This window comes from Rissa tridactyla, chromosome 3, assembly GCF_028500815.1.
Source record: "Rissa tridactyla isolate bRisTri1 chromosome 3, bRisTri1.patW.cur.20221130, whole genome shotgun sequence".
NCBI classification, from domain to species: Eukaryota; Metazoa; Chordata; class Aves; order Charadriiformes; family Laridae; genus Rissa; species Rissa tridactyla.
In genome coordinates this window covers 53700167-53723922 of record NC_071468.1, presented here as the reverse complement: position 1 = coordinate 53723922, position 23756 = coordinate 53700167, and the positions used below count along the sequence as shown (strand labels likewise).

Genomic DNA, 23756 nt, shown 5'->3' with positions numbered 1-23756 from the left:
CAGATGTTCTGAACTGGTTATATATGTCACAGCCCGTTTTAAAAAGGCACGTGGAAGAAATGAAGTTATTAATTAAAAACCCAGCTTTTCCCCTTTGAGTATTTCCATCATGGACTTATGCTACCCCAGATGGTAGAAGTGTTATTCCCATGTGAAAAGTGTGAATGCTTTTCCTCATCAACAAAAATCATGTGGAATAGAAGCACTGAGAGTTCGGGGGAATTTTTTTCCTCCTCTTTTATGGTGAGGAGAAACATTTCCCTAAATTTCTAAGAGTTAAAGTGCTGAGGGACGAAAAGCCAAATACCTGGCGCTCTCTGCTAAAAGGCAAGATTTTTGGCACTATCACTCAGAGTAATACACTGCCATCATAACAGACAAGCCATGCTCAACATGCTTAAATCTAAAAAGAAGACTGGCAGAATATAGAATCATAGAATCTTCACAGTTGGAAAGGACCTTTGAGATCATCGAGTCCAACCATACACACCCAAAAAAAAAAAAAACCCAAAAACAAGCCCCTACAATCTCTGCCACTAGAGCATGCATATAGTCCAAATTTTCAATCAACCTAAAAGATCTCTGGTTGGTGCAAACACAAAAGTTTTTGTTTGTAAGAGGATTTTTTTTAAGATGTAAGGAACTCATTTAAAACCTTTGGATTACATTGTTGGTAAGCAACTTCAAAAGATTTCCTAGGAAAAAGATCACGTTATACTTCTGCATAACAGAACTTTCATTGTCACTAAAATGAAACTCAGATGGGAAACTGTTATAGTCAGCAATTTTAAAAGCTCTGATTAACAATGTTAATTAAAGCATGACAAGCTAAATTTCATCCCTTTGAGGCTGTTATTCTGCAGTATCCCGTTTCCCAAAATCAGGACAAAAGAAAGAAACAAGCTCTCCCACATCAGCACACTGTATAGAAATCCCTAACAGGGCTACTATCTAGAATGCTGCTGCTAAATAAGTAGGAAGTTCAATTTTATTTTCACATCAAGCACTAACCATATTGTAAGATTTCAGGGGTAAACTGATATTTAATTTCAGGTAAGAAAAGGCCAAAACACTCAGCACTTGATATTTGCACATTAATTGGACAGTTTTCTACAGTTGGGCCCACCAAACTTATGTGTCTTCTGCCTCCTTCTACTTGGGCTTTCTTTCCTCCTTGCCATGCTGTGGCAACAGCACTGCTCAGCAGTATTAGGGTATCACTGTGTTTAAAATCACAAATTTCAAAAGTAGTTAAAATACTCTTTTTAGAAAGGAAGCTGCAGGTGTTCAGTACCATTCAGGATGACATTTCAAAACAGGTATTCTGGTTTAGTAGCACATCAGAAGAGAGACCCAATGAAAAGCTGTTTTCCTTCAAGGGCAGTAAGAAATTCTCACACAACCCCAGTTCTGCCAGGCTTACATTCCTAAGTATTAGCATTACCAACTGCATTTTCTAGAGACTAGACTACTTGCAAAAAGATAGTGTTGCAACCCTCACTTTAGGAGCTTAGGTCTTATGCCACTTGTTAATAATTGCTTTATCCAAAATAAATTTGGATAAATAATAAATTGAATCATTCGTGACTTCACGCTTGCCCAAGTTTTGGCTACTGGTAAATGACTAGCAGGGCAAGAAGCCTTCATTCTTACTTCTCACTTGAAACTCTGTAATGCTTCATGCACTCTTGAGAAAAAAAAAACATAACAACTAGCATGCTAGGGATTATAAATGGTTTGTTAGATATTGCCTAGAAAAAGATAACAAGCACCAGCTCAAAAATTAGAACACACCAAGGATCTGCAAGAAAAACGTAAGGTAAAAGCAGTTATGAGCTCTGACTTCAAAACCCTCTCCCTCTGCAGGGATTTTCTTCCCCAGCGGCGGGTTAAGGCCAAAGGTGGAAGAACAGAAGTGACAATGGGAAGAACAGACTGGTAATAAAGGTGACCTTCAAAGAAAAAGAAAAGCCCCAAAGGATGAAACACTGCAAGTGACCCAGATCTCAGTCTAAGTACTGATGTACTAGATGGGAAACGAGACAACCTGAACTTTGTAGCTAATAACATTTATGGAAAAATGTCATCTTCAGCCTAAAGTTTTAATTTCTCAAACTTTCTGTTTATTTGAAATTAAAGGAAAGAATGAAATCCTATTACAGTCCCACTGCTGTCATGATATTTGAATTAAAGCTGAAAATAATTCCTTTCACTAAATACGTACTCCATCAGAATAAATTAACAGATTTAGAACTAATGTTCTAAGATTACATGGGTGCTTTTAAAGAGGATCTGTATAGCAGTAGTGAGCAACACTTACAGAGCAGATGCAAATACTTTCATTTCCTTCCAGTAAAGGTCACAAATGTAAAATAGAAAATTATGGAGGATTCCATATTGCAGATTAACAACTACCCCATGCTATAAAAAGACGACTCAGATTTTCAAAGCATTCTAATACAATTAGAACAATCTCAAAAGACAGATGGTCCTTCTAGGATGTAAGAATTAACTATAAGGAGAACCTGCAGAAGCCTTTACAAATGCAGCTAACTTCACTTAACACTGTGATCGTGAAGAAGGTCTAAGCAGATTCTATCAGCAGAGACATATCCAAAAAGAAAAAGAAAATTGTAACTCTACTATTTAAGTTTTTGTGGCACTGTTTCAGGTTTCTGTTCCACCCAATTATTTTTTCAGATTTAAACTAAAAATCTGCAATGCACACAGGTGTATGATGAAAAGAAAGTCAGAAAATAACATCTGAGAGTACAGACAGCAACTATAATGCATTGAGGCAGCCAAACCACACAGAATTACTACAGTTTCACCCTAACGTATAAAAACAGAACATAAACAGCCACTGGGCAGAGTATCCAATTTACACAACGTCAAGCTGGGGACCTTCAATCTCTTAATGCCAACAATTTTAAAATAAGCTACTTCAACTTCACGTGCCATGGCTACATCTTCCTGGTAATATTCTTGTGCTATTCAGGACTCATTCTTCCACAACCTCCAAGCATGGGAACAAACAGGTATTTTAAAGCATTATGCTGTAAATACAGATTTGTGCTTATAGAAGCCATAGGGCCACACGTGTGCTCTGTGAACAACCCCTGCATGTCGCAAGATCTGCCTCATGAAGTGAGCCTTGTCACTCAAGGTTCACTAGTATTTCTGTTTATTGCATTTAAAGCAAGTATAGAAAGTTTCATTCCCTTGAAAAGGTGCTTTCACTTCACATTCTCCCCTTTCAGTTCTACTCTGCTGGTCCATGGGGTTAACGTTAAGCAGCTCCACGCTCTGGCTACCCACAGGTTCTCAGAGTTCTCCTTTACGTTCTGTCCCTGGTTAAAAAACAAAGTAGATACTCATCTTCCTAAGGCTGCAGACTGCAAAACAGTAGCCCTAGTGATAATTGAGGAGCTTCAGTTATACGTAACAGAATGTAATTGCTTATTATTCCAGACTTTAGCAGATTCAAACATAATTAGAGGCTTCCAGGCAGGAGTTGTTCTTTCTAGTCACCTGCTGAGTGGTGGGCAGTTTTATGCCACTTCTAGCCAAAACACTGCAAAGTTTGAATGTGAATGAGACTACTACAGAGCTGTAGTCTACCGTTACTGCTAATCTAACAAGGAGCTGTTTCCCCTCACCCTCTAATTGCATCTTCATCCCCAGATGTCACCATGACATTCAGATGAAGTTAGTTTCCTTTGAGGTAAGAAAGGACAATCTGAGGGTGAAAACGCTGCAGTCCCTAATCTTAATGCAAATGAATGGTCAGGAAGGGCCATTTCAGGAGATGACCTCATCACTATGACCTAGTTCAGAAAAAGTAAAAGTAAAAAGCCAAGGAAGTTTTGTCACATGCCAAAACCTTTCCTACTGTCTACTGTAAGTTTTCTGAAGAACCATTAAAAGAAGTTGTCTGCATCACATAGAATAATTATGAAATGCTTTACTCACTTGAAAAATCTTATATCTCAAAACATTTAAAGATTAACAAATTTTCATTCTCTCAAACAATTACATTAAATGAGCCATACAAAGTTTTGCCTATTTTGTATCTCATCTCTCAATGGACATAACCAGGAAACCAGCTGCCACATCAAAAGCACAAGATGACAGAAGTACCATTTTACCCCAAAGAAGGATGAAATGACATTCTACTCTGCCTCCTTCATTACCTACTTCTTGCCACTGCGAAGTTCTCCTCTCACTCCCCAGAATGCTTCCCCAGGCATTGAGCGCACCCTGAGCAAGTTTGCCAATGACAGCAAGCTGTGTGGGACAGCTGCATGCTGGAGGGAAGAGATGCCAACCAGAGGGACCTTGACAGGCTGGAGAGGTGGGCCCATGCCAACCTCATGAAGCTCAACAAGACCAAGTGCAAGGTCCTCCATCTGGGTCGGGGCAATCCCAAGCACCGATATAGGCTGGGCAGTGACTGGCTTGAGAGCAGCCCCGAAGAAAAGGACTTGGGGGTGCTGGTAGACGAGAGGCTCAACATGAGCGATCAGTGTGCACTAGCAGCCCAGAAAGCCAATCGTATCCTGGGCTGCATCAGGAGAAGTGTGGCCAGCAGGTCGAGGGAGGTGATTCTCTCCCTCTACTCTACTCTCGTGAGACCCCACCTGGAGTACTGTGTCCAATTCTGGAGCCCCTACTACAAGAGAGATATGGACGTGCTGCAAAATGTCCAGAGAAGGGCCACGAGGATGATCAGAGGGCTGGAGCACCTCTTCTATGAGAACAGACTGAAAGAGTTGGGGTTGTTCAGTCTGGAGAAAAGAAGGCTCCAAGGAGACCTTATAGTGGCCTACCGATATCTTAGGGGGGCCTACAAGAAAGCTGGTGAGGGACTTCCTAGGATGTCGGGTAATGGGAGGACCAGAGGGAATGGATTAAAACTAGAGATGGGTCGATTCAGACTGGATGTTAGGATGAAGTTCTTCACCATGAGGGTGGTGGGACACTGGAACGGGTTGCCCAGAGAGGTGGTGGAAGCCCTGTCCCTGGAAGTTTTTAAGGTCAGGCTGGATGAGGCTTTGAGCAACCTGATCTAGTGGGAGGTGTCCCTGCCCATAGCAAGGGGGTTGGAACTAGATGATCTTTAAGGTCCCTTCCAACCCTAACAATTCTATGATTCTATAATATAACCTCAACTTCAGAGACTTTATTACCTAGGATTTTTATTACCTTAACTGACATCTCATTACAAAAACAGTTGCCCCTTTTATATGCACACATACATACAGACTTTGGTTGTCATGTCCCCTACTCCCATATACACAGGATCAATTTTCTCTTCTGTCCCTCTAACCACAAAGTATATTGTCCTTTAAGCTGCAGACACTGAGGCAGACACTATTCTAAATGTTAATTGTCTATCAAATACTAAAAAGCATTTCTATGGAGATTAGATTACCTTGAAGGAAAAAATATTATGCATAGGGAAATACCATATTTCCATTAAGACACATTTGCAAATATGTCTTAATAGAAGATGAAAAAAAAGTTATTTTCAAGTAAGTCTCAGTTCCTATAGCTCAAGTATTTTCTAGATGGGAGTGCTAGAAGCATCAGCACACTCTGGAACCCAAAACGCATGCCCACTCAGGGCAAGTTTACATTAGATGAAAGGCCATAATGAGTTAATGCATTGGAAGATCAAGCTGAATATTTACAGCCTTATGGAAAGAAAGCACAGCAACAAACTACAAATACATAAAGCACACCAACATCAAGGAACAGGAGAGGAACTGTTCAAAGACACTTAGAGAATAATAGCCACAAGCAAACTTGAGACCAAACATGAGAAAAGTACTTTTTGTTTTCCACACTTAAAAAACACCACATAAATGAGAAGTCGTACAGAAGCCTTCCATGGTGAACCGTGGGAATTTCCATCATCAAAACTCAAAACAGCTTGACTGTAATTGACTAATTATTCACAGTAGCCCTAAATACTGCAGTAAAGCAGATGGAGAAGAAACTGCAATACACACGTATAGATAGGATACAAGTTTAAGATGCAAACAGCTACATATAGAGTGAAACCTTATAATTACCTTTGGTTTAGATTAATCCAACAAGTGTTCATTTGGTCGGTGATTTCCTTCACCCTCCTTGTGTCATCATCACGATACTCCCGAAGAAGTTTATTAGAAAGATCATTGAATGCAGCTACTGTGATATCACCTCTATGCAAATCCTGTACTAACAGCTAAAAAACAATTCCAGAATGAGACAGAGTAAAATCAAAATCGGACTATTTTTTAAATTATGCATTTTATTATATTGTAAAATCCTTCTTTTTACCTTTTGTTTTTTTAAACAAAAATGTGCATATTTTTCATCTAGAAGAAAAATCTTAAAAAGGAAACCTACAGATACGAAGTGTCCTGACAATGAACCAATCAAAAAAATAGGTAGGGAACAATTAGATTTGCCAGAACTGCCAAAGGCTAGAAAAATCCTCTTCTATGTTTTACTGGCAACAGAAGTAAAAAATCACTTCCATATTTTTAGTAGCATGAATAAGTTTAGATTATGATAATAGTGATAGGATAGCTAAAAGTGATATAAATGAAGCGCGCAGCAAGAGAATTTGATTTCATTGTTTTGTATGGGGTTTTTGTTTTTAAATGAAGAAAATAGATTAGGTGTGTTTGGTTATTGTGGCAGGATATTCATAAGGTGCGCTGACTTTACAGAATCCTGAACTCAGATTATTTCTAAATGAAAAAATATATTTGCATACATATATATATGTCCAGTTATATTTTATGATCTCTGTACTATATGTTTAGGCACAGGCCTACTTTCACTTAAGAAAGCAAGCAGACCTAACAGTCCATTTTCAATTCTCCTGCCCGTGTAGAGAAAGATGATGAAAAGCACACAGTTTTACTGTTTACTGGAATAGCTATGGATCAGTGAGCATTTCTCATAGTTATACTCCCTGCTTCCTTCCATACCCAGCTCCACGCCTACATTGTCCCTTCACGAATATATATATAGATGTGTGTGTGTGTATATATATACACACACACATCTATATATATATATATATATACACACACATACACTCTCTATCTAAAACTCTATTATAGCCCTGTTCTAAATACTGCCCAAGTAAGGGCACCTCCTCACTGATTTGTCTCTTTAGCTCTCATCCTGTGCCACCTACAGCCTGCCCTTTTTCTGACAGCCACCAGGACAAAGCACATCAGACTTATTGATTTATCACAGCAGGATTCCTGTGGTACGAAAAGCAGTGAATATTGCATGGGATTGGAAAAAAAAAAAAAAAAAAAAAGTGTTGAACACGCCTGGCATCCACCAGAAGTGAAATTCAGGATAATTTTAAATAGCTTGGTCCATTCCTGGATTTACTAAACCACTGCTAATAGGTTTCTATAAGTAGTACATGCTACATTCTGTGGCTGTATGATTAAACTTTTATTGGTCTGAGGTACAAGCTTTTTGCATAATATCATTTATTTAGATGCTACACTACACTCATTCAACTACACTTCCAAAAAGACACACATGCACACGTACCACCTGTTTCCCTCCCAGAAGGTGATTCTCAGGAAGTCTGATATATTAAAAAAAAAAATAAGAGAAAATTTAGAATATATCATGCCCCAAAAGAGACAGAATTGCCAAAACAGTCCTACAACTAAGCTATATATTTACAATTGCATCCAGTAGTATTACATAGGCTGAGGAGTCTGGTAGGGACTTAAAAAAAAAATAAAAGTGTGGAGGGTCTTACTTTGTTGTCTGAAATCTGTTTGGCAAGCATCTCTTTTGAGGCCTGCAGGAGCACACGCAGACGGATCTCACACTGCTCCATGAGGTGCTCCATTTCTTGCCTCTGCTCATCCCACTGCATGCTGTCTGTCAGCATGTACTTCAGCTGCTGCTGCCTCACCTCCACGCCATGCTGGGTGTTGTCCCACTGGTTCTTCACCTTCTCCACTGTGTACGACAATACAGAATATGAAAAACCTGAGGCAAACAAACAAGTAGCCATAACTACACCACTTAATTGTCAGGACAAGAGGCAGTAATATAATTCATTCTCAAATACAGTACTTTCCATACTCAGTATTTTAGTTCGCATGTAGTTTACGCATTCACACAAGCAAACAAAAAATGCAAGTGTTTGGCCGCCTTTTTAAGTGGGTCAGCATACAGGTAAGAGCTATTATTTCTGGAGTATTTCAAAGTCATTATTTTACTTTATAACTACACATATGTGGGAGGCAAATGTGCCGCAGCTGCACTGCAGAGATATACCAACAGCAGGGCTCCAAGGAGCACAATTTTAGGGTGATGGCTATAGAGCAAGTCACTTTCATGCATCCGCAACTTAAACCACTACAAATAAACAAATAAATAATAAACACTATTTAGGTCTGGATAGCTTATACAAAGTGAACTAAGCTTTCCAGACCATTGTATGTTGAAGGCAGTCTAGTGGCACCTGTACTACAATTTTGGCCAAGGTAGAAACACTCCAGTAACAACCTACTTTGGCACTTCCATTCTACCACAGGTTTCTACAGGCTTATGCAGATTACACAGCAGAACGGAGAAGCTATTGATTACACCCCATTTCCTTCAAGTATCCCATTCCTCTCTCAATAGAGTTACATTAGATGATCGATAAACAGGCTTTAACCTTTAATAAACAAAGCGTGAAAAAGACAACGTGACAAGAGTCTAGGACAAAAAAAATAGCATGTCAGGGGAAGCAGTATGCCTGCCTTTGTATGGAAATTAATAGCATCATACCTTCTTCTTAATACTTACAGACCATAAAAAAGCATATTACTTGGAAGTCTATAGAAGTGGAAATAGATTTCCCTATCATTTCTCATGACAGTTATTAGGAACGCATTATATCACTAGAACTAAAAAGTAAAAAAGCGAATGCAAAAAAAAACCTAAACTGAATTTCTTGACCATAGGTGTACTCTGAGCAGCAACAGGTAGGCAGTACGTAACATATCCAATATGTTTATCTTACCAGCAAGTATGCAATTTTATTAGAAAACTAACACACTTGATACTCAGGTCATTTCAATCTCCCTGTCTCTCATTTCAGTCTCATGAAGCAAAAATGCCAAAGGTTGTACTTAAGCTAAAACTACTTAAGTGAACTTTACCCTTTACTTTTTCTTTTTTTTTTAGTCTTTTACAATTATGCAAAGCCATTATGCTTGATCTGCTTGTGAAGATCTGTTAACCTTAATACATTCAACAATATTCTGTTTAGTTTCACAAAGCTCTCAAGGTCTGTGGCAGCAAAGCCCACTTATCATGTATTACTGGCGGACAAACTCAATCTGTGTGATATAGATTCGTCAATTTCCACCCACAGGCAAGTTTTAGATTAATTTTCAGGCATGATGTAGGTCATGCTGAATGAGAACTTAGAAAGCTTCAGTGACCCAACAGCAAATAATAATATGGGGTTTTATTATTTAAAAAAAAAAATAAATGTTACTATATTGGATAAAGAGCATGTTCAAAGGAAACCAGCAGCTGCTGGGAGAGATCAGTGGTTTCACCGAAACAGCAAAAGCAAAAACAGCAGGAGTGAAAAAAGACTATAACCCTGTGTGCTGGCTAATGAACTGCAGAGAAAAACCTCAGAAGTGTTTAGGCTCTCCCCACAAAGCTGGAAGGAAAATATATCCCTGAGAAACAGCTGTCTAAAATAGTAACTTGGTTGAAATGGATAGATATTTGATGTTTACATAGTAGGAGTATTATTACAGAAAGAATATTTCTTGATATATTTTTCCCTATTAATGGCCAGGTTAATCCCTGAGAAACAGCTGTCTAAAATAGTAACTTGGTTGAAATGGATAGATATTTGATGTTTACATAGTAGGAGTATTATTACAGAAAGAATATTTCTTGATATATTTTTCCCTATTAATGGCCAGGTTAATCCCTGAGAAACAGCTGTCTAAAATAGTAACTTGGTTGAAATGGATAGATATTTGATGTTTACATAGTAGGAGTATTATTACAGAAAGAATATTTCTTGATATATTTTTCCCTATTAATGGCCAGGTTAACCTTACTCTCTGTACTGTTGATATATTTCTGCTCTCTTCAGTCTTCAGGAAAATGGGACAGAAAAATAGTGAAATTCTTGGTAGCCTCAGCATTCAGTGAGTTCAATAGGTAGGTTCCTAGAAAAAGTTGTCAGGGGCACCAGTCTGGTATCAAAGGCAGAAAGATTGGAAAGAATTCCTCATGAGACTGTGTATTTAATTCCCAGTGTCCATACAGTAATTGGGAGGGAAGTTCCAGAGAAGAAAGCTTTTCTCTGTTTCTGTGCTTCTAGCTACATGAGTAATTAGGCTTCATCAAACAACACAGAGCAGGCTCACAGGAGTTTGTAGGACATTGGTATAATCACAGAATCACAGAATGGCATGGGTTGGAAGGGACCTCTGGAGATCATCTAGTCCAAGCCCCCTGCCAGAGCAGGGTCACCCAGAGCAGGTTGCACAGGAACGCGTCCAGGCAGGTTTTGAATGTCTCCAGAGACGGAGACTCCACCACCTCTCTGGGCAGCCTGTGCCAGTGCTCTGCCACCCTCAAAGGAAAGAAGTTCCTCCTCATGTTTAGATTGAACTTCCTATGCTCAAGTTTGTGCCTGTTACTCCTTGTCCTGTCCCTGGGTACCACTGAAAGGAGCCTGGCCTCATCCTCCTGACACCCACCCTTTAAGTATTTACAGGCATTGATAAGATGCCCTCTTCAGTCTTCTTTTTTTCCAGACTGAAAAGACCCAAGTCTCTTAGCCTTTCTTCTTAAGAGAGATGTTCCAGTCCCCTAATCATCTTGGTAGCCCTTTGCTGTGCCCTCTCCAGCAGTTCCCTGTCCCTCTTGAACCAGGGAGTCCAGAACTGGACACAGTACTCCATGTGCGGCCTCACCAAGGCAGAGTAGAGGGGGAGGATGACCTCCCTCAATCTGCTCACCACACTTTTCTTGATGCACCCCAGGATATTCCCCTCAGTGTTTAAATAGCGAGGTGCATAAAGCAGTCTTGAGCTTCACTTTTCTTCAAAGAGCAAACCTTCCTTTACAAATGTCAGCAGCAACAAAACCTTCAGTTTTTTCACGTTCCATGACAGGCAGCAAAATCTTCACACACATCTAGGGTATATACTGGAAGTTTCATCCATGGCAGCATACACAGCTTCTTTGTTCCCACCTTGGATAGGCATGACTATAGGGGAACTCAAGTTTTCAACACACAGTTTCTTTATTCCTTGTTCACCTCTTTTGAAGAATCAAGACTGTTTTGTGAATGACCAGATCTCCCCTTGCTGACAGACTCCCACGGACTACATTATTACTATCCTCCCCCAAGTTTCCACCTGACCCCTAATCCTGAGTGGCTGCCAAAACTCAGGCTCTACAAGTTGCTTTAGTTTCTTTGGATCTTACTCCCCTACCAATCCATAGTTCCTCTTAATCTTAGGCCGCAGATGCCACCTCATCAGATCCTTTAAAATTTCTATGGCCTTTCTATCTAACCCTGTTATTATCTCCAGCAAATCTTATAGACACCAAAGAAATTCACGTAGATGTAAGTAAAGGAAAACTACATTGCAGAGGAGAACATTGTGAAATACATCTTCCAATTTTTACTTCTAACTGTGCTATTTCCTGATACATGAATCTTCTAATCTCAGAAACCAACAAAACTTAAGAGTTCAAAGAATACATTGTCCTTTAGTTTGTAATTGTGTCAGTTGTATGTTTTCTTTCCTTAAGTACTAGTAAAAGAAATTTTCGTAGGGGGTAGGGACTTTTAAACTGGAAACTCAACTTTCAAGTATATATCAGTGACTTAAAAGCTCTACTAACCCTCAGTCAAAAATTTTAAAAGTACGTACACAAAGTTAGTGTCCTAAGTCAATACCTTCATGCTTTTCACTAGTTATCCAGTGCATCATAGCTCAACAAAAATAAAGATACACGATTAGTTCCTTTTTTCAATAAATAAAAAATCCTTGGTTCCTGGATCCACAGCTGTCAAGTTACTCAAATTCTGCATAAGATATTTTGAAATCCCAGCAAAAATATTTACCTTTGTACTTGAAAAAATGGCCAGTCAAGAAAACAAGTGGAAATTCTTGTTTCAGGAATTTTCACTAGACTGTTAAGAGTGAAAGCCATTTAACTGCTAAGTTTTCCATTTGTTCAAGGAACGCAACTTCAGCTAGGCTTAAAATCAAGAGCATAAGAGAAAGATATGACGATTTTTTTACTGCCATGGCAACGTTGTGTTTGCAAACACAGAATGGAGAAACTTACATTTTTCTGTGATCACTGTCCTAATGTCTGAACTGGAAGTTTTATTTTTCAAATTCTGAGCCAATGTAAAAACAGAATCAAGCTGAGGATGTCGCTGGTCCAAATCTGCCTTTGTTATCTGTTGAGAATTAGGATATGATTTTTAAGTTCAAAAAAGTAGAATTTAGTTAACATCATCTGTAGTATTTGTAAATAAAACAAAACGTGTATGTGTCACCGTGAGTAGATGGCTGTTCTCGTCATTATTGTAACCCTTGAATTGTCACAGTATTATAGCACTGCTTTAAAAAGCAAAAATATTCTGAATTACAGTTACTGAAGATCCAGAGGTGAAGATTAACCTGTACAAACCACAGAGTTACCAATAGTCATTGTGGAATATTTTACAGTATCTATTTTTCACTCTCTCATAACTTATTTTCCTCTTACCAAGCTCTCATCGTTTATATGGGGAGGAAGAAGAGATAGAGAAGAAAAAGAACAGGGAGGAACAATCGGAGTACACATTGTATAAAAAACAAGAGTTATTTCACTGTGGTGTACCAGGGACTGATATTACAAGTATTATAAAGTTAAAAGAAAGTGTTTCTAAAGTTACTGTACATCACATTATTCTATCAATTCCAGATTATGTTAGACACCCACAGAAACAGTTTAACATTTGTTTATAGCCTGCAGCTTTTACTCTACAGTTACTCACGTTAATTGATATCAAGTCAGATAAAATGAACCTTAATGGTACCATACATCTCACAAATACTGCCCTTAGTCATGGCTCAGCATAGCATGAGCTATCAACAGAAACAAACATTTACATCATAAACATTTATTTTACAACTTTTAATCATTTTAGCATGTCTCTGGAAAACTGTTTAGTCTAAGTAGAACACAACAAAACTCATTAGAAACCACTGGAGAGTGGATCATAAAGGTCATCCTCCAAGCAAATATGAAGCTGCTCCAAAGTCTTCAGCATAAGCTATCCATACATTCTCAAAAAATATATCATTTTCAGGAGTTATTCTCTATTTAAAACAAAAAAATAGCAGTGCCTAACTCATATAGGAATTAACAGGAAATAGTAGAGAGGAGTGTAATAATGACAGCATTTAAAGTGTAATTTTCAGGTTATGCATTTACTGCAGTCAGTTTTGTTGGGTGTTTTTTTTAACACATGTAATTTCTTTACTGAATGTACAAGCTATTAAAGTGCAAGCAATTTTCCAATCCACTAGCATTCAAAAAAACCACATACTTTCATTCGTGCAATAGTCCGATTGATCTCTTCAGTATTTCCCACGGTGACTATGTTTGACTTGAGCATCTGGTCAATCAATACCAACCAGTCAGCCAGCTCAGTTGTAGTTTTATCCAGATCAGCCGGTGCAGAAAGTTCCAAAGCCTGCCGAGTCTGAACAGGAATTTCCAATGAAGAAGATACTAGCACCACCTTTTGGACATCTGAAACAGAGTTTGTGGGTTTTGTTAAAGGAAAAAAGTCATGGCTACATATGCAATCGTGGGAATTACAGAGCAGGGGATGGCTGTAATTACTATAAATATGCAACAACATCTACAAAGAAAGCACAGCAAAATTTGCATTTGAGGAATGCCAGAAACTAAACAATCAAAAATTCCTTTTCCTTTTATTTTAAAAAAAGGCTATTAATTATTTCATTGCAAGCCAAAGACTCACCCAAATTATTCAGCCTAAATACAAAACAAACTTGCAAAGGCAAAGTGACATTAAATCTAATGAAACAAAGCTAAACAGTGTTTGACACAAAAGGGAATTGACCCTCACTAAAAAACAATCTTTTCGTTTAAGATAAACATCTAAAATTGTCTTCCTCAATTTTGTATTATGTGTCGGAAAGGTTTTCTCCACTCTTGGCTCGGCATTCACTTAAGCACAAGTAAGTTGAGCTACTGCAATAGATGCTTCATGGACTTGGCAATACACGACTGTTCTAAGAAGGGACAGATGCCTGCTAGTTCAGCCCCATCCTTTCTGTCTTTTTAACCTGACACTGCAAAGAAGTGAGGAATGAGCTGAACAATAAGGTTCACTCCAGAAGCTGTGTTTGGTTGTGTTATAGTTCCAAGAAAACACTGTTAAATCAAGCTGAGCATGAATATTACACACTTGCCTCAAGCAATGAAATACAGGAGCTTTACTTAACAAACACCCTCTATGAAAGGAAAACAAGGCGAATCAAGGTTTTGAAAGGCTTAAACAAAAGTTGGTTTTCCTCCATTAAATTTTGTTTACTGATGCTGACTTGAAAAAAGAAGAGCTAATTTACTTAAGTTCAAGCTGTAAATTCATTCAGGCAAGGGCTGTCTTTTTTACCTAGTTTTCTGAAAAGGAGACCTGGGCATCTTGTTTACACTCTGTATCTGCTGATCTGCCTCCAACGACTTAAAAAGACAGCCAGTGTCAGTGCCTGATACAAGAACGTATCATATTTAGACAGCTTCCCCTACAAGATTCAGGAAGATCAGTATCTACCAGATGAGAATGATCTATCTGTGTCCCTGCTGAGCTGAAAGACACAGAATGGCCTTTTTTTAAAGGACTGCAGAGAATCTCATGCAGGAGAGATACTTTACAAATAATTAGCTGTAGGGAAGTCTTTTAGTGGATCTTAATTACTAAAAGGCATGACTACAAGGTACAAATCCACAGGAAACCAGGCTGTCACAAACAGCTATTTTTGTTTTTTATTCGGTACCTAGTACACTGACTCCTGATGAGGAGGCCTAAGGTTTACTAAAACTTTCCTCCATTTCAAAACTCTTAGGGGAACCCCAAAGGACTCCCCCAGTCCTGAACTGCAGAGTGACTTTTTTTCCTAACCAAATCTTCCCTCTTCCATAGTAACATGAAGGCAGCCTCAAGTACAGCAATGGACAACATTTCTTATTTCCACTTGTCTAAATTCATTGGGAAGGTTTTTCTTTTTGGATTATTTTTGACCGCAGAGAGGTCAAAAACTCAATACAATTAAGCACAAAAGAAGGAATGATCACCCACCAGAAGGCTTGGTCTGTGTAACGAGACGAGACTGCTCAACAAATGCCTCCAGTTCTCGCATTCTGTCAGGCACTTCTCTGAACACCTACAGCCCAGCAGAGAGGAATAAAACCAGTAAGACAATCTACATTAACAGCAAAAAAGTAATCAGTTATTAGAAGACAAAATATTCTACACCATGCTTGCTACAATGGCATGCCTCAGATACATTTCAATGAATTTCTTCAAGGTATCATTTAAAAACAATAAATATGCCAACAGGTACTCAGAGTGTTATTTCAATACATTCCAGTGTCTTACCCTAAATCTTGGAGAGAAATAAATGAACTGTTGTAGACAGGTTGTTTACATGTTTTTTACTGCCTAAGCATCAAAGCTATGACTCATTATTTGACTACGCTTCAAAGGAAAGACAACGCAAAGCATGATTTGTGGTCATCAGTGACAGGGAAGTAGAGAAATACAGAATTAATTTAAAAAGAAAAAAATGTTACCGCTAAAGTCTACTGTAGTGAGGACAAATTTCCCTACTTTGTTTTTTAAAACTTTTTAGAAGGCAGTGATGGAAATGTAATATACAAAGGGCAGGGTGGAGGGAATATCCCATTTTCATGGCTGTGTAGGTAAAAACAGGTATTTTTTCCTCTCCCTGAACTATCAAAAAGCCCCTTTCCCCAATAAATTCTTGCCTCCCTGCTCCATAATACAATCCCGAGTAATTCTATTCCTTTTTCATTTGGATCTACAGGCTCTGCTTCAAAATGGCGTAGTTTTACTCCAACCAGCGAGTTCTTTCCTTCTCATATACTTACCAATGAGATTGAACACTAGAATTTCTAATTTACAGCAGTTATACTCAAGAAGAATCCCAGATACACTTGGTAAGACTTTCTCACTAAGCTTTACCACAGCTTTGTTCATTTTCCTCTTAACTGCTGCAAACATCCAACTTTTCTATACAGCAAAGGTTTGTTGTGATTCTCTCAATTTCAAATTTATAGGTTACTGCTTGTCTCAAATAAGTAAAATATTTTTGATCCAGCTGTTTAGAAGAAAGCTAATACAAAAGAAAAATCAACAAACTCCTAAGCTAAACTAACTCAGTCTGATGGAAAAAAGTTTTCACTTAGACATGGATTGGAGCACATTTCCTAAACATGCCCGCATGGCTTCCAAGACATTTTATGTACGTTTTGCAGATACATGGAAATGAAAACAACCATTCCAACTACACTACTATATTTTCAACTTCAGGTACCCAATGCTGAAGAAATGCACACCTTATTCCACCTCACATTGAGGGACTGCAGGCAATCGGAAAGTTTGTCTTTTTCCTGAAGATCAACATTTTTATCCAGAAGCACTTCAGGTTCAGTTCTGTTCAGCCATTCCAGTTTGTCTCCCTGTACGTCCATCTCTTCACTTAAGGCCTAAAGGGACAGAAGAGTTTCAGACTGAAGAAAAATGCATACATGTTTAAACAAAGGGAGGGGAAAGCTTTCCTTTAACGCCAATATTTAGAAATTTCCCTGGAAGTATATAAAAGAAAAGCTTCCATTTTGGTTTCTATTCTATATCTAGAAAGTAAGACATTTATTCAAATATCAACATTTATTGCTAACTGGAAAAAACTCACAAACCTGCAAATAGCTGAGGTAACTATACAGCTTCATATTATGCAGAGTGATTCTCATCTCACAAGACGTTTCTGTTTGATCACCTCTGGATGTATCCATAAGGCAACACATTGTCAATCAAAATTTTGCCTGCATTAATTTTTCTTTTTTTTTAAAAAAAAAAAAACAAACTTGAAAACTAAGGGCCCACTCCTGACATGCATTATACAAGGACATGACAGATCACTACCATGTACTTCCTCTTAAGGTACTTAAGGAAGTACTCAAACGGTATTAAAAAACTAAACATAACCTTACAGCTTCATTTTGATCGAAATCCCACAGCCTTCTTTCTCTTTAAGCATTAATATGCAGGTCAGATCCTGCAAAAAAAAGTTTATGCTTGGATCCCTAGTGACTTTAAATTTACTGTGTTATCATTTGCCCACAGACCACAAACGCTGTGAAGTAGGAATCATAAATTTTGTCTTTAAAACACTAGAATAAAAAAATTACAATAGCAAGTACAAATCATATTTATCCACCCCAATATTTATGTTAATCTCTGTTACACAAGAATTATGGAGGTGTGCACAGTAAAGTGACAGGAACACAGTCGTGGAAGGGAGATCACTGAACAGAGTACCCTGCTACAGTAAGCACTATATCAAATAGTGCCTTTCCTAAATTTTTAAGGGTCTACCTGAAAAGAATTCTTTTTTTTTTTAACCCCGTTATATCCTTTTTAATTGGAGGCTGCTCCAGAAGCTCTATTTAGAAATCTCCTTCTCATTCCCAGACTGTATTTATTCCTGACTGATCAATTAACATCTGTTATTCCCACTTCCCTAATACTAGCCTTTAATAATAGCTCATCTTCCCCTATGCTTTCTTATCCTCATCATCATATTCCTTCTCATTGTTCTTTGACTAGACAAAACAAGGCAAGGTCTGAGTTTGTCTGCAGATGAGGTCTTCACCCTCCTGAACAGGCCAGCAATCTTACTCAGTACCTGTTCTATTGCAAGCTCACCTTTCCTTAATATACATAAGCAAAATTGTGCATCTGTTCCTGCATTCACAGAACCAAATTGGTACTTAATAATCTCCTATCTGCGTTTCTCTAGCAAATTCTGCTCTTTCCCCCCCTTATTTCAGTTCTACCTTTAATTTCAGGAATCTATATTAAGGTAGACAAGAAAAATTAAGCTTTCATGAGTCATACAGCCAACGCTCAACTGACACAAAACAATTTTAGGCAAAACACAATTGCAGCTACTTTACATCATTTATACACATTTGTTGGAAGTTCAAGCCTTTCCACCTGATTTGGTCTATCAGAGGTTATTTGTTGGTGTTTTTTTGTTTGGTGGGTTTTTTTGCCTTTTTTTTTTTTTTTAATTGCTGATTTTTAAAAAATGAGCAAGCAGGATGATTGGATTTACTTCTTCCATTCTCTTAGGATTCTAGAAACATTCTCTTACACACATCCTACAAACCAAAGACATTTTGTTGTCAAAGCCAGACAAAACAAACAGGAAAAATACACATATACATATGCACCCAAGTTACTTGAAATGACCAAAACCATTATAGTTTTAAAAAGAAGGTTAAACAAAATCTTACACATTACAAAAGTATTAAAGCTGCCCAGTAAATGGGACAATGGTGCTTACTTACCATTTTAAGCTTATTGGCTTTTTGCTGAAGTTTTGACAATTATAAAGTTGACTCGAGGGCATTAATCTCCAGTGAAATCCCACTTACTAAATTATATCAGTAGTACATCTGTTTCTCACTTTCTGCTATATAGCCACTATCTTCTGGCTAGATAACTATGTTATCAACTCAACCAAACTTCATTACAAGATGCATCTTGCTATGTAAGCAATCTCACAAAACTGTCTCAACACAACCATAATATTTCTTTGCCTATTTATAATGTGAAAATTCCCTTCCCCAAAATCCACGTCCTGATTTTGCACAAGACATACATGCGCATACACATATACACGCTAATCCATCTTGCCTGTAATTCTCGGAAGTTTTCGTCATGGCTGAATGCAAATCTTGTGTCCAGAGCATTTTCTGTATTTTCCAACCAGCAACGCAGCTCATCAAGCTTCCTTCTGTACTCTATCAGCTGCTGATTCTCTCCTTTTAGCCTTAAAAAGGAAAACAAAAAATCTACATGCATTTCTGCACCGAACACAGCATGTCGGTCCTACATTAATTCTGACGCAACAGTCACATGTTTTTCAGTGGTTTGAGCGTTTTAAAGGATTCATTTTGGTATTCAAAGGATTCTGTCCTCATTACTAAAACGCAAGATACTTCAAATTAATATTACCACCTTAAAAATAGATAAATTTCAGTTCCAAAGTCACAAAATACATTTTTAAAAGTCTGCAGAAAACATTTAATGTAAGTGACAGTAATGACACCACCTTCAGGCCTAATCATTGTAAGCCACTACAAGGCCACTGTTAGTGAAAGGATTAGAAATGTCCCTAAACCCTCCAGGGTAAGAATTCCATAAACCACACAAAGTTTTAATGGAAATCCTCAAACTAAGTAACTAAGAAAAATCTTATTACATTTCTAAAGGTATCAGGAGATGTTAAAAAGGTATAATGATATAAATATAGCCTCCAAAAATAACTATTCATTTCAGGGATTTATCCTCATACCTTTTTTAACAAGAAAGAACATAGGGAAGACCTTATTTTCCCAGATATGGTGAAAAATTGTATATTTAATTTCAGACAACCTTGCTCTTTGATCTTTTAAAATAAATTAAAGGCTATTTCAAAATGGATTGTCATTTCGTTCAGAAAATACCTAATCAGATAGATTAAATCATTGCAAGCCCAGACTTAAAGATCTAATGTTATAGTATTGTGGAAATTTAAGAACAATACAAGTGTTTCAATTAGTGTATCTTTGACAATGAAAAAACGGAAATCAAGGTAATGTACTTACAGTTCAGCTTCAGCCAGAGAAAGTAGCTGGGTATTCCTTCCTAAAAAAGTCTGGCTTAGCAATGAAATTATTTTAAAGACAAAAGAAAATTGTAAGAAAGGAAGTTTTGTCGTTGTCATTTGGTGGGTTTTGTTAAGCACAGACTCACTAAGCAGTCAATTGCAAGTGCATTTATGAGAAATTGGTTCTAGAAGACAGTTCAAAACAGAGGTCTGAATGTCAGTAAAATTCAGATTAATGACAGCGTGCAATAGAAAGCACTATCTCTCCCAGAGTCTTCTAAATGAGATTCTCTTCATCACATCTGGTCAGACATCCAAATTTCTGATTAACTTATTACCTCTGTTTTCTATCCATGACCTCGGCGGTGATTGCTTTCCAGCGTCTATTCAATCCTGCCAGCTTCTCCTGCAGGAAGCTCCCATCTGTAGCAGACAGTTTCTGTATGATCCCTTCCCCAGTTCTGTTCAATGCTGAAACACTGGTCTGATGGCTGCTGACTCCCTCTTCAAGTTCCTGTCAGAAACATAAAAGCGACACAGAATTTTATTACTGACCTAAAGTGACTTTCATCTGTGGCTTATAATGTGCAGGATGAATCCTGGGTATATATTATTTTACTAAAAGGGGCACTTAAACCATCTTACTTAAAATTGGATGCTGTTGATTTAAGTTATTAAGAGTCTGTTGTTGAATCTAGTTCAATTTTCTAATGAGTGTCATAAAAAGATAATGATACAGAATAGGCTGCCGAATACTACTTAGGACCACAAGAATTCATTTAAACCGTCAGCACTAGAATCCACACTCACGTTTGATTCCATTCTTCTTAATGTATAGCACTTTCTAGTAGTGCTAACAGATGGTATGACTTTTTTTTTAAACCAGCTCTTTTCATAACCTACGCACCCGACTATTTCTGTAACGTAATAGTATTAGCTAGGATCATTATGGCTGTGCTGCCATGGTCCCCAGACATCACAGAAAAATCCATGAAACTAAAGGAATTCAGAAGATGTCAGGATCAAACCTTCAAATGTCCCTAACCACTACAAAAACCTTACATTGTTAGTAAAAATTTCTTTGCAACTAGATCAGGAATAAGATGATTCAAGAAAGAGAAGGGAAATGCCCTAGAAGAAAACTCCAAGCTGCAACAGGGATAAAATACAAACTGTATGTTAGGTAGAACCTAAATCCTGGACAACCATTATCCCCAAAAGAAAAGAAAAAAATTCTGATCCTTAAAGTTATGTTTTCTCCTCCTTATTTAAAAGGAAGTAAAGCAGTTTAGCTAAACAGAAATGTCTGTTCTTCCGTAATGATGAGCTAGAAAGACATTAGGGAATTAAATTCCAGAACTGAAGCCCAAAACAATCAAACCTAAGACATCTGTAATTGGAATCTTCTCTTCTCCTAGATTGCTTACACAAAGCAGGATCTTGCACAGTCATTAGTTTAAAAAAATAATTTTCTAAGTTAGAGTTGACCATTGTTGGGGTCCATTTTTTTAATTATGAGTTGAAAGTAAGCGAAGTAATATACTGGATTTCTTAACCAATTAATGTATTTTTAAAGCTGTAACAAAACTTATAAAACAACAAAAATTACGCCAACATTTCAATTATCAAATTCTCTCAAACCCATCCACACTAAGAGTCATCATAAAATCCCATACTACAAGCAGAAGTGGAATCTTCCCTGCAATTCTCTATATCTATATAGAAAACTAGAATTTTAGACAAAAATCTCAACTTTTTCCAGCTTGCTCATTTTCTACATAAATCATACATACCTGCTGATGCAGCCCAGCTGTCTGCAGCTCCAGGCTGCCATCTGGACCACGGGCATCGGCTAATAACACTTCAGCTTCCGTTATCCAGTGAGAGAGGTCATTGAGATCACAGTGGAACTGCCTCCACACCTCAATCGCTCTATCAAAGCAACTGAAAACAAAGCATTGAGAAATTATCCAAACTGTTTTGGTGAAAAGGCTGTGATTCCTACTCCAGTGAGTGGAAACTTCCCTTGCAAAACAGAAAGGCTAGCGCACAGCCTGGTTAACCAAGTCCTAGTTACCGACAGCTTCCTGACATAGTAGCAGCTGGTAAAAGCCATCAGCACAGACTGTTTGTTAACTTCCAGCTGAAGGAAAAAAAGGGCCGTCCTAAGCAAACTTTTATTTCTATCACTTAAAAAATAAAGATTGATTAGCTGCATCAAATTAATCTGCAGAACCCTTTTTTTCTTTATTATAAAATGGTTCAGATATCAGACAGTGTGGAACATGAAATATGATTAATTGCTCGGTTTTTTATTTTTTTTTTTAAATTCATGAACCATGGGGTGCCGGTGCCTGGAATTTAATAAGTGAAGGTGATTTTGATTATATAGGACTGATTGTATTACCAGTGGGCCTGCATAAGTAGGTCTTACACAATTTAATCACACAATAATTCACCAGGCATTTCATTATTATTATCACCTTTGCAGACTCAAATTAAAGCGTAGCTTAACTTGAAGGGCAACATTTTCTAGTATGGAACAGGCTGAATTATCACAGTCAGAAGGTTGTTTTTAACTAAAATGAGAGTTCTACTATGTTCACAAACTGACACAAAGAGCCCATGAATGTTAAAGAAGAAAACCACGTCAGAAAGTCATAGAGAGAGGGGCTTGCTTTCTATTTGTTGATTGCTAACTCTAAGTTAGCATTATAAAGCAAATAGGTCAGATGTCTCAAAAGACACAGGACTTAAGACAAACAACATGAAATCTACATCAATGCCAATGGACTGAATAGTATCCCATTCCAAACTAATAAAATAGCCTTCTTTAAAGACATAGGAAGCCAAGTCTCCTGCTAATCAGAAGACCCTCTAATAGGACAGAGGAAAGATCTCATCTGCAGACCATTATTTTTGTCTTAAACAATTCCAATAGCAAAGGCTCCAGGGTTACTGCATATATACAGATGCAATCTGAAATTAGCAGCATAACATCAAAGATATGCGAAACCAAACTTTAAAGAGCTACCATTGCATCTATTTTCTTCACTAATTAAATTCAACAAATCTCAGAGTTTCTAGTGAGATTATTTTCATCAAAACGTTATCTCATTTTTATCAAGACAGCCATATTTCTTGGCACATACAGGGCTTTTTTGTTATTCTTTATGTGGGCCAATCTCAATAAAGAAGAAAGCCTTAAAAAAATCTCTACTTAAATTTTTCTGACCTTACCTCCTAGTTCTACCATTTCAGTTTCCTGCATGTATCTCGATTCAATACACTAGATGAATCCGTAGATTGACCCCAAATCTCAATCTCCTTTTATTTCTCAGGTACATTTTAGTCTAACTGAACAAATTGTCTCATGATAGCATCTCATTCCACATTTAATGAGAAGAGATATTCTAAGCACTTAAAATAGCTTAAAGGAATATTTTATTGGCTTCCTCCAAAGTGAAAGTTTTTGGGGGAGTTTTGAACACATGACTTTTTCAGAATCCAGAATTTTAGAACTTTGGAGGAGAATGCTCTGAGATACAAAGGTTTAACTTCTGTTTTAACTTTTCTGTTGTGAGCCTACGGTTCCGTCAGTATTTTGGGCGATGAGACCGAGTTTCACTCCAGTTTGGAGCGCAATGCACTTGTTGCTGTTTCACTACAGACTGCCTCATCTGAGAGATGAAAGGACCAAAGTCCTCTCACCGAGACTTGGCTACTTCTTCCCTCCTCCGCAGGAATCCA

General features: G+C 37.7%; 1 protein-coding gene across 7 annotated transcripts in view; it reads right to left on the bottom strand.

The window, feature by feature from the left end:
• The window catches only part of UTRN (utrophin), a 416848-nt gene that overhangs the window by 218570 nt on the left and 174522 nt on the right, over positions 1 to 23756 (bottom strand). For all 7 annotated transcript variants that reach the window (XM_054195259.1, XM_054195260.1, XM_054195261.1 and 4 more), the window contains 9 exons: positions 21800 to 21950; positions 20345 to 20520; positions 19052 to 19187; positions 16687 to 16836; positions 15407 to 15491; positions 13625 to 13830; positions 12370 to 12487; positions 7790 to 7995; positions 6078 to 6232 (listed from right to left, as the gene is read on the bottom strand). In XM_054195259.1, the coding sequence (XP_054051234.1) occupies positions 6078 to 6232; positions 7790 to 7995; positions 12370 to 12487; positions 13625 to 13830; positions 15407 to 15491; positions 16687 to 16836; positions 19052 to 19187; positions 20345 to 20520; positions 21800 to 21950 (1383 nt within the window). The remainder of the gene's footprint in view (positions 1 to 6077; positions 6233 to 7789; positions 7996 to 12369; positions 12488 to 13624; positions 13831 to 15406; positions 15492 to 16686; positions 16837 to 19051; positions 19188 to 20344; positions 20521 to 21799; positions 21951 to 23756) is intronic.